General features: G+C 35.6%; 2 protein-coding genes across 2 annotated transcripts in view; one reads left to right on the top strand and one right to left on the bottom strand.

The window, feature by feature from the left end:
* The window catches only part of LOC111044275, a 277,601-nt gene that overhangs the window by 252,892 nt on the left and 12,232 nt on the right, over positions 1-12,477 (bottom strand). The window lies entirely within an intron of this gene.
* Positions 6,865-8,611, top strand: LOC120353135. Its single transcript, XM_039435829.1, has 2 exons — positions 6,865-7,076; positions 8,151-8,611. Exons 1-2 carry the CDS (start codon positions 6,900-6,902, stop codon positions 8,505-8,507), a joined length of 534 nt encoding a protein of 177 aa, XP_039291763.1. The 5' UTR covers positions 6,865-6,899; the 3' UTR covers positions 8,508-8,611.

Here is a 12,477-nt window from a genome sequence, read left to right as displayed (position 1 = left end):
CCATGTACCTGCACGTCATACCCCCGCATCAAGAGACCGTCACCATACTACCTGTTTTGACCACCACCATGCATCCACACACAGAGCCTACACCCGCGCATCATTTGACCCCACAGCAGACCAAGGACCCGGACCAAGAGGACGACACCAGAGAGGACGGCATGCAGGAGAAAAGAGGCATGCATCATAAGGCCCGGAGACGGAAGCGCCCGAGGACACCCAGCCGACGTCAGGACGAGGAGGACGGCATTCGGGAGAACATGCATCGCAAGGCCCGGAGGCGGAAGAAGCGAAAGAAACGGAGGAACCGCGCGCGCCGATGGAGGCCGCATGCACGGTTTAAACGCCCGAGGAGGATTCCGGACCGAGACCAGGATGGAGGACAGGAGCGGACCGAAGGCATGCATCCGCGGCACATACGCTTCAAGAGAGCCAATCAGCGATGTGACCGGCAAAATGGGCTAAAGAAATGTGACAAAAACGGATTGAATGAATGTATTAAAAATGGAACCGATAAGACTACTATGGATTCGTGCATGGGCAACAAGGAAATGGAAGATAGACTAATGAAGAATGGGAAGGGGTTAATAAGAGTGGAAGCAATAAAAAATAATATAAAGAAAGTGGAAGTACCTGGCTACATGTTGAAAGATTACAATATTAGGGAGTTGATAAATGTTTTGATATGGTGTGTAATGTTTGTAATAATGGCTGTGATATTAATAAAAGACTGTGTTGTAGATAGAATGGAAAATATTATATTGTTATTATTAAAAGAATCCATTATTGATGGTTGGAAATTTAATATTATAAAAATGTTTATTGTTGTAAGCCTAATTGAGTTATAATGAACCGAGATCAAGAATATTAAATGAATATAAGAGGAAAGATGAATTAAAATTGCATGATGATTGGAATAAGAATGGATTGAAAGGAATTATCATAAATGAAGCTTGGAATTATTTAAAGGAGTATACAAGATACAAGGGGCTTTAAATTTATGATGAAAAAATTATCAATAGGACAGCCTCACAAATCAACAGCAGATAACCTCACCAGCCTACAACATCTACAAACAGAATGCAAGAAGATGCAAGTAAGCCACGAAATTTCTACATACCATATCACAGAATTTGAAATAAATATGATAAGAAATCAAGGAAAACATTATTATCAAACCGATTACTAACCTTCCTTAATAAATTTAATCTTGGCATAGGACCGCGTGGCAACAATCCAATGTTTTAATTCCTTCCAGCCGTTAGAAGCCTGCAATAAGAAAAAGAATAATTTTTAAATGTGTAATTAAATTAGCTACATCCACTAAAAAAGGACACAAGCGGGGATAGTATATTTAAACTTTGTTAATTACCTTTAAAGAGAAAAAATGCAGCAGTTAGGTTATTTATGAAATTCGACAGCAAATTCTGTAGAACCAGTGACCAGCTGGGCAAAGCCAACTAAATCAAATATGTAACGTCTGTTAAACATATGTTTATGAAAAAGCATTGTAACCCAAAAAGTTATCTATTATTGTTATTTATTATATTTATTAATGTCGGTATATTTATTTATATGTTTTATATTTATTACTTTTAATTATGCCACGTTTGTTACCTGAAAAGACTTAAAGTGAATACAAGCTACCAAAAAACCAAAGAGCCATTAGCAAAGGAAAAGTATTGTACCTGATGTATAAAAATTATTTATATTAAGACCTAAGAAATACTATAAGATATAAGCCCAGAAGTTTTGTGAATCGAAATTATTGTCTAAAAGGAATCATTTATGAGAATTATGAAATGTGTGTAGTTAGGTTGGCGGCCCTGCAAGCGGCGAATTTAAAAATTACTATGTTTTAAGTGTTGTCAGGAGGAGTGCGTTTAGAAGTTTATATTTATGATATTTTATGTGTGTTGAGGAGGAGAATTTGTTATTGTATTTGATAAAGGTATAAGGAGATGCAGCAAATATGTCTGCAAACTGTGATAGAAGTATGAGAGTATAATTTATAAATAAAGTATAGTGTATATCGATGTATTGAAGGGTGGGTTTTCATTAAAAACATTGTGATTCTCAAATATTTTGAATTCAAACCCAGGGGCGCGTGTAAAGTATTAAATCTGGGTAGATAAAAAGCCCTAAAAGAAACAGTAATAGGTCTGAAAATAAAGTAACTGGCTAATATCGCCAAATAGATAATAACTAAGATTAGATAGCATCAGCTTGTTCTGGCTAAAGGGTACAAGAACCTAAAAAGGATTTGAAGGAAGTTTATTGCTCATAAATAGATTATTATATAAAATATTTGAAGATTGAGGTTATGTATATGTATTCACGGATCGGTGACCTAGAGATCGATCAAACCGAGGGACGTAGAATCTGACCAAAACCCCTTGGCAGAGCTTTATTGCAATCAGATGGTGTGCAATGTGAAAAAACACCTGTCCACGTGGCTAATTATTAGGTAGCATGGAATTAATATTAATGTATAGAATATTAACTAGCATGTAAAGAGCATAAATAAAAAACCAAATAAAAATAATTTAATGTATTCAGGAAATAAGAATTACCAGGCGCATGAATACCGAATAAAATTTGCATGCACCAATAGTAAAACGGCAGTTAATAGGCGGCAACTGTAGGCCAATTCAAAAATATTTCTATATATTTATATAAATGTACTAGATTTTGTGTTAAAACTTTGTATAGTCTATGTTATCGATATGGCTCGAATGCAAAGAAATTATTAATCATACAATCTAAGCAATATTTTGGCATTTTTTGTAAGATCTATTTGAACCTAATGGCGGAGGACTAAGATATTTAAATTTTATGCTAATTTGAAAGTCGGAAAGAGGATCTGTAAAACTTGAGAAAGAAGAACGAGACTCGCCAGCCAAATGCCACCATAGAGGACCCCAAATATTTTAGAGCGTAGTACCTTACTAATGATTTTGTAAAAGTTAAAGTTAAAGTAAATTATTAAATTTCTTAAAAGACTTCGTGATGCTATTGTGAAGCAGAAGTCATTTTCATTTTTAATTAAATTTATAACCCCTTGGAGGAGACGATTCCGGCTACCATATTCCCGGACCACATGGAGTTGGATCGACATCGGCGGCTTACAAGAAGATTTTCGACACGTGAGTGATTAAATTTGAATTAGTGATGGGCGCCCTAGTGCTTCGAATTAATCTGATGATCAAAGCTAGCTCGCCGAAAGGGTTTTATTATAAATTAAGAAATTAATAAGAGTAATACTTGCGCAAGTAAAAATTAGTATTAAAGGTATTTATTTGAAAGAAAAATATAGATCAATATTTTAGAAATTTCTAATAAATCAAAGAAGTACAAAATCTAGGCTATTAAAACATATGCATACAATATTTAATTTTTTGCAATACAATTTGCGATAATTTATTATAGTTCTAATTCACTAGATGAATGGCTCTACCTATTCCGTCAGGTGCCGAATCTTGCACCCTGAGATAAAAATATATATTCGATACAAATAAATCTACTAAATACTAGAGATTTTAATATATATATATATATTTGGATTATTAGTGGCTAATTTATCAAGCTGATCTTAGAGCACACATTTTTTGATTGAATTATCCAAGTCGACAAGTATTAGCAAGCGCATATCGCAACTACATGCAACAGAATGCATATGATTTTAAGATAAAGGCACATGGTAATGATTCGTGCCATAAATCTAGAATATAAAGTTTAGCCTGTGATATTTTATTGACTTCAATTATTGTTCTATTTTTATATTATATTTTTTATCGCTCTTTATATATTTCTTACCTCGATTTATTTTTTTGCATTATTTGTGTAATATATGTATGAAACGTTCATGGTGTGCAATTATTTTTTATTCCTCAACACTATAGTATAAGTATCATTTATATATATATTTATTATTTATTGAATTACAAGAGTTATAGGAGAAGCCCATATCTAGGCCTATCAAGATTTTTTAAGACTGAATACTATTAGAAAACCACGACCTAATTATATCAAATCTCATGCTTTACCGACTGATGCCAAGCAGGAGGCTAATCGTTATTTAAATATAAAGAATAATGTGACAAACTCTTCATAGTTCTCAAGCACATTTAGTGCTATGTTGGAGTAACTATGTAGATTTATTAGAGATGAGACAGAGTCACCAACCTGCTTGTCATCCATCACCACTAATTTATACAGCAAAACGTTGAGGACTATGAACCATTTTACATTCCCATCATAGCGTGCGGCATGTTCCCTAATTATATCGAAAACTCGACGTTTCGAGCTCTCGAGCACACTGGTGATGTCGATATCCTCCTCATCGAGGCTGATGCGATGGCGGGCTGCTGCGGAATTGATGCCACGTAGTCTGCGTTCCCTCGGCATGATTCTGAAAAACAAAACGATCAGGATGAGATAGAGTACAACAACATGTTTAGTTGTGAATTGTCATTGGTAGAAGAAGGGTGTGTGAAAATGATATCTCAAGATCACATAATGTTGCATGAAAGATTAAGATTATTATCTTTTGATGAAAGATGGTTGAAATCTTCTCCGCATTTGTCTGCGGAAAACATGGCGAAAGAGGGATTTATATTCTCATCTCCACCAGACATTGTGCGATGTGTATTTTGTTCAATTTATTTGGGAAAATGGGAAGAAAGTGACATACCAGCAATAGAACATGCAAGGTACAGTCCAAACTGTAGAAGGAAAGATAATATAACAATTGAAGAGGAGAATTACGATAATAATATTCTACGAGAATATGAAGAAAGATATTCAACTTTTAATTGTGTAGAAGATTCATCCGTCCAAGGAGAGTACTTTGAAAAACTACCTCCACACCATCTACATTGTGACTTTTGTAAATCATTACGCAATAAAGAAGAGTATTTTGCGAGAAATGGTTATTTCTTACATAAAAATCCATTCTATCTGCAATGTGTCTATTGTAAATATATTATCGGTGAACCAACTGAAAAAGTAATTCATTTACCGTTTTGTTTATACGATGAGTGTGAGAAAGAAGAGCGGGGCTTGGATGTTCCGGATATAGCATATTCTAAAGATAAATCGCATGCATGCAGTATATTGTAGAAGGTTTTTTCTCCTCGGAGGAGAAAACCTGTCCTCAAAGGAGAAAAATAGTCGTGGGAGGAGAAAACCTGTCCTCGGAGGAGAAAATAGTCATCGGAGGAGAAAACCTCTCCTCGGAGGACTATTTTCCTCCTCAGAGGATAAAATCAAAGTAAAAATGTACTTACATGTAGTGCTTGATGCTGCGTGAATCTCCTCGAGTGTAGATAGCGGGCTACAGGTGTAGATAGCAGGATACAGGTGTAGATGATTATGCTATGATTGATTCCTCTCAGGTGACCGCCCTATGATTCCTCTCAGCTGTGTTGTCTCGGCGAGAGCTCAACTGGTTATGAGGTTCGGAACTCGAGTTGAGAGGTGAGAAAATGCTGTGAAAACAATGAAATATTTAATAACTGAATCGAGAATGCTATTCCTCTATGTTGTGAAATATTTAATAACTGAATCGAGAATGCTATTCCCCTATGGTGTGAAATATTTATTAGAAATAGAGTGCTATAAAGTACAATAAATTATCGCTAGAGTGTGCTTTTCATAATAATAATAATAATAAGCTGGAGCAAGGTACTCTGTTAGTTGTGATCTTCTCTTTGCTGATACAACATCAAGCTAGTGTACTGAGATGGATAATGTGTTTGGTGTGGAGAACAAGTCTTCAGATTTGTTCGTTCAATTCATTATAGATAGACATTTTAATCAATTAAGTGAATACCATTCTGTTCCTTTAGAAAAAATGAGATATCAATATAAATTAAGTGAACTCTTGGACACGCACCTAGATATATTGGGTCAGTTAGCAGAAAAAGGATGGACAAATCTACAATATTTAACTTTTGTGAGAGACTATGAAAAATTAGGAGTTTGGCATAGTGATAACTATAATCATATTCTTGTTTGTGATTTATACGGTTCATCATATGATAAATTCTGGGGCAATGGTGACTTCCCCGATTCATGGAGATGTCCGTGCGCGCATCTTAAAGACTCTATCGATAAAATTAAAAAAGTTATAATAGAAAACAATGCTCATTTAACAGAAGAACAATTGAATCAAGTTATCTGGAATTTTTTTCGAGATTCTGCAGATGAGACAGGCTTAGAACAGGATTGACAAAGAAAGATCAAAATCAAGTATGTGTGCAATATTGTAAATAAATGAAATGCAACAACTTTGCTACTGTTAAAATATTAAAATGTCATATTGATGATAGAAAACGCTGACAAGATTCATGTTTGAAAAATGAGATGCTCTTACTTTGATGTTGAAGGATCTAACATTGATTAACAAAATTAGAATCATGGGTTTTATTGGGGATTTCTAGCAATGTCTCATGCTAAGTTCTAGACGAGATTTTTTTTTCATCTTCTAACACATGGATGCTATTCGAAAAATGATCGTGTGTGGCATACTTACAATCTGATAACGATCTGGGAGCACGTGTTGTTGTTGGGGGAGAAATTCGAATTTTTTTCGCCTTGTGGCACACTCTCGCTCGCACGTGTCTGGAACAGAGAGAGAAACGAATGCTATATAAACACGAGCGATGAGAGGAAAATTACCATTTACATCAGAGACAACAGAGACTTCACACACACACACACACGAGATGAGTTCGCCGTCCTTTATCCTGACGGATAGCCCGCCTCTGCAGCATGTGCTAAACTACTGGCAGCGCAAAGCTGCCAAGTCCTGTGCCAGCTCTTCTGCTGCTGCTGGCGCCTCCGCTCCTGCCTCCACTGCACCCGCTCCACACCGTCCGACATCACCAGGGGGCGAGATGGTGATTCCGGACAGCCCCATCCAACGCTTGCGTCCAGCAGCTACGTGGGCTCCGCGGCGTGCTGTGTTGACGACGCTGTCGAACAACATCAGGCAGAGGCAGGCGAAGAGGAAACTCGACTTCGAGGAGGGTGAAGTCAGCGGCGAAGAGGATAGCGTGCTCCCTCAATCAAAGGTTAGTTTCAACAAATATTATTAACTTGTGTATGCACAGATTTTTTTTTCTGTGATTGATTGTTAAAAAATCTGTGCACATACAAGTCTTTGATTATTTGATATGAATATTATTTGATCCGAATATTATTTGAACTGATTAGAATGCAAGCAATATTTCCTCGAACTGATTAGAAATGGTATTATGAGATATTATCGTTTGAAGTATTCAATCATGCATAAATGTCACCAATATTATTTGAAGTGCTTGGAATGTAAAGGAAATTACGAACCAAATTGATGCTAAGGAAATATTATTTGAACTGCTTAGATATTATTATTATTATTATTTAAAGTAGCCACTCATGCAACAATGTTACCAATATTATTTGAAGTGCTTGGAATGTAAAGGAAATTACGAACCGAATTGATGCTAAGGAAATATTATTTGAACTGCTTAGATATTATCATTATTTAAAGTAGCCAATCATGCAACAATGTTACCAATATTATTTGAAGTGCTTGGAATGTAAAGGAAATTACGAACCGAATTGATGCTAAGGAAATATTATTTGAACTGCTTAGATATTATTATTATTTGAAGTAGCCAATCATGCAACAATGTTACCAATATTATTTGAAGTGCTTGGAATGTAAAGGAAATTACGAACCGAATTGATGCTAAGGAAATATTATTTGAACTGCTTAAATATTATTATTATTTAAAGTAGCCAATCATGCAACAATGTTACCAATATTATTTGAAGTGCTTGGAATGTAAAGGAAATTACGAACCGAATTGATGCTAAGGAAATATTATTTGAACTGTTTAGATATTATTATTATTTAAAGTAGCCAATCATGCAACAATGTTACCAATATTATTTGAAGTGCTTGGAATGTAAAGGAAATTACGAACCGAATTGATGCTAAGGAAATATTTTTTGAACTGCTTAGATATTATTGTTAAAAGTACTCGATCATGCAACAATGATATTTCAATAACTGATATTACTCACTTTATGCAGAGAATTCGATGATAATCTGATGTAGAGATCTGAAACAAATAAGACACTAATCAAATATTTTTCAACAGAAACGTATGCTGGATGAGGACTCCTCTCTCGTACCCTTAATAAAGGAGGCTGAATTGGACTTTGTAGAACTCGTTAACAAACCACTAGCCAAGCCATGGGTCCCGTTGCGAGAGTTAGAGGAGGATCAACCATACCGCATCGTCTCGGCGAGGGAGCACACAAACCAGCACGGCCGACGTATAATTTTAAAAATAATCAATGCAGGAAGCAAATGCGAGGTGTATCTACCTCAAAGATTCGCTTCCTGCATTGATGCGGGAAAAATTCGGCATTTCAACGAAACGTGTAAAAATTATGTGTTAGTAGTAACGCATAAGTGCCCAAATTGGACAGATATAAAAATTGTTAAAGCTTAACAATTTTTATATCTGTATACAATTTGGACACTTATGTGTTACAAATTGTATAGATGTATGTGAATAGTTGAATAGATCAATAAAATGTGTGCATATTTGATAAAAAATTGTTTTCAATTCTTACCTGTTGTTGTTGTTGACGATGTTGATAAGTTTGTAATGAATATCACACAGAACAAGAAGAAGAAATGCTTCAGCTGCTCTGTTGTGAATGATAATTTAAATAAGGTGAGCCCGTCTTTTATAGTTTGTTGTGAGCATGCTCAGTAGACTCAGCGCTAGAGGTAAGCGCTGGCAGCTTCTCGCCCCCTCCTTCTTGTGCTCCCACAGATGTGGGTGGCCCAGCATCATTTCTTCCCTTTTCAAATCACATTCACCTTTCAGATTTGAAATAATATTCTTATCATTCAAGCAATGTATCACTTCAATCTGACAGTATAGCATTAGATGTAGAAATATGAATTCACTTCCAACTCATTGGTTGAACATTAAACCAAATCAAGTTGATGTATTGATTAATTAATTAACCTCAGTTAATGTTCAACCATTGAGTTGAAAGGTAATGAAAAATGGTATGTAGGAGAAAAAAGCAGAGTTCGAGAAAAAAGTAGAGTTCGAGGAAACGGGGTAAAGGAATCTTGAGTTCAGCGGCAAGAGTTTTTAAAGGTTTGGCAGGTAATGTAACATCAACTATTCTAAATAAGGTAATTGATAACCTTGGGGAAGAATATCATATTCCCGGATACGAGTGGTGTGGCCCGGGCACGAAGGTTAATGAAAGGTTAAAGAGAGGTGATCAAGGCATAAATTCGTTAGATAAAGCTTGCAAGGCCCACGATATAGCCTATACTCAAAATAGTGATAATAAAACTCGGGCGGTAGCTGACAGGGCTCTAGCGAACGCTGCATGGGACATTTTCAAAAATCCTCAAACACCCCTTGCCGAGAAAGCACTTAGCTATCTTGTTACAAACGTTATGAAAGCTAAAGCGGCGTTTGGTGGGACTTTGAGAAAGAAGAAGAAGAAGAAGGGGGAGAGGAGAAGTTATAGTAACGATATTAGACGCAAAGCTATAGCTCAGTTGAAAAAGCATATTGCAGGAAAAGGATATTTTTTGAAGCCTTTTCCTAAAAGTGGTGGCAGACTTCTACCCCCACCCCCACCAGCATCATATGGAGTGAGTTTATTCCCTCAAGTTAAGAAACGTAGAACAACGAAGAAGAGTAGGAAGAAGAAGAAGAAGAAGACATGAATATTGAAGGAGAATTGAGTAATTATGATTTGATTGATTGGTCGAAATTATTACAGATTCGGTTAAGAGGCATATATATGCTAGATGCATTACCCAAAAAAATTCTAAAAAACGAGAATGCCATTGTGAATTTAGCAAGGGAAAGCGAGGATGGGACACATTGGGTAGCATATAAGAAAATTGGTTCTAATGTTTGGTATTTTGATCCGATTGGAAATTTACAACCTCCATACGAATTGGACAAATATTGGAAAAAAGAAAATGGAGTAAATATATTTTATAATGTAGAGCATATGCAACCATTAAATAGCGATTTTTGTGGTCATCTTACATTATTGTTTCTTGCAAATCAGTTGTAATTAAGTGATTGTGGTGAACACACAAGATGGTGGTTATTACATTACGATCTAACACAAGTGATCTCTATGAACATTTACAAGAAATTATAGAATTGGATAAAAATCGCGAATGGGAAATTGGATTGATTAATTTTTCCAGTTACAATAGTATTGCAAACATTAACAAAGGAACAAATTCCAGCTTCAAATATGGTGATAGATTAATTGAGTTGGATACTGGTGCATTTGAAGTTGAGGATATTATAAAATCTTTAAAGAATAAATTGAATATTGATGACAAGAAGAATAAACTTATTATACGTGCAAACGTAAATACTATGAAGATTGAAATTCATTCTGATAAAGCCATTGAATTAACACGTTCTGATTCGATTGCTAAGATACTTGGTTTTGATAATGTTGTTTTGCAGCCAAAAATAAATGGCATTATTCCAAACATTTGGTTAACATAACAAGCGTTGACAGTATTCTTGTTGAGTGTAATTTAGCTTGCGGCAGTTACTCTGAGGGAAAACAAAAACATGTAATCTATGAATTTTTACCAAAGGTTCCTAGCGGTTATTTAATAAACGAAGTACCATCACCGATTATTTATGTACCTTTGAATACACATCGAATTCAAACTATTAATGTAAAGGTAACGGACCAGAACGGATCGTTTATTGATTTCCGCGGAGATACAATTACAATTAGGTTGCACATACGTGAAAAGTAATGGGTTATCTTATTTTCAACCCACGTTCGAATAAGACCAATCAAGTCATTAGAGAAAGGAACGCGATAGCGACAACACCTAAAAACAAACATCCTTTGTCGGCTAAAAGCGCGAGAATATTAGAAAAGTTGGGTTTTATAGTCGATTGGCGACATGTTAGGCGGGGGAGCGGCGGCAATTAGTGAAATTCTGGATGTGGAGACAGACCTTCAGTTTTATAATGATATTACTAAATTCCAATTTCACACTCATACAGTTTATTCGGGACAGGAAATAAAAAACTCTGACGAGGCACGTATTGGCATAAATTCTTTAGATGTCTATTCTTTGCCTTGTAAATCATTCATATTGATTGAGGGAACAGTTAACTGTACAAAACTGGGAAAAGACCCAGCCGATACACCAGTTGCAGCAGAGTATAAATTAAGCAGTAACGTAATCGGTAACCTTTTTGACGAAATACGATATGAATTAACAGGTCAGCAAATTTCTAAATCAAGATTGATTGGATTAACATCCACAATTAAAGCTATATTGGTGAAAAATACTCTCGATAAAAACACATATCACTTGGCTGGTTTTGACAGAGCAGGATATGAGCTAACGGATAATACATTCACTTTCTGTGTTTTCCGCTGAAATTAATCCTCCTGTTTTTTGAAGATTTTCAAAGAATAATTTTAAATTTGAAACAGGAACTCGTCTTATTGAGGTCACCGACAGATCTAAATTGTGTTGAGTCTCAAAGTGGAACAAACGTTAGTGTGAAAATTACAAAACTGCAATGGCGCATGCCCTACATAACTTTAGAAGATCATGTAAGACTGAAATTTTTGAGACTGCTTGATGCTGACACTCCACTGAAATTAGGTTTCCGCCATTGGGAAATTTGTGAATTACCAAATTTGCAAAATTCACTTAACCATTCTTGGGCAGTTCATACCACATCGAGTTTTGATAGTCCAAAATACGTTATAATTGCATTTCAAACTGATCGTAAGAATAAAATTAAAAAATCAATATCTATTTTCGATAGCTGCGGTATTTACAATGTTAAAGTATATTTGAACAGTGAGTATTATCCATATGAAAATCTGCTAGGTAAGAAGGAGGTTTTATACCGGATGTTCTTGGATTTCGCGCCCTCGTATTATAATCATTCAATCAATAGCGAACTCGGAACAGAAATCGATTTTAAAACATTTTGTGAATCAACACCGCTGATTGTTGTAGATTGTTCACACCAACCAAGTCATTTGAAATCATCGACAGATGTTCGTATTGAAATAGAATTTAAAAGTGCAGTACCTGCAAATACTTCCACGTATTGCGTTTTAATTAGTGATCGTGTGATGGAATACACACCTCTCACGAGTATGGTGAAAGAAGTTCAGTAATTTGTTGATAGAGTGCATCACTGCAGGTTATATAAGGTGTGTACTGCGACAAATGTAAGCCATTATCAGTTTCACCTTTGAACAGCCAACATGTCCTATTCTTTGTGTTCTGATATTTTGGACAAGCCACAAACTCGCTCTATTGGTATTCAGTGCGATCTTGATAGTTTCTATTATGAAGCAAGGTGCAGTACGCCGAAGCCGCTGGAGGTGGAGGAGGAGGAGGAGGGGAGAGACGCAGGATTA

The sequence above is a fragment of the Nilaparvata lugens genome, chromosome 9 (assembly GCF_014356525.2).
Source record: "Nilaparvata lugens isolate BPH chromosome 9, ASM1435652v1, whole genome shotgun sequence".
Lineage (NCBI taxonomy): Eukaryota > Metazoa > Arthropoda > Insecta > Hemiptera > Delphacidae > Nilaparvata > Nilaparvata lugens.
Note: the sequence above shows the minus strand (reverse complement) of the source record. Positions and strands in the feature narration are given on the sequence as shown.

What these genes read in the sequence shown, in the direction of transcription:
- LOC120353135 (XM_039435829.1), top strand. Translation starts at nt 6,900, where the DNA reads ATGGTGATTCCGGACAGCCCCATCCAACGCTTGCGTCCAGCAGCTACG. An exon ending in GCGTGCTCCCTCAATCAAAG is followed by an intron (nt 7,077 to 8,150) that starts GTTAGTTTCAAC and finishes ATTTTTCAACAG; the next exon opens with AAACGTATGCTGGATGAGGA.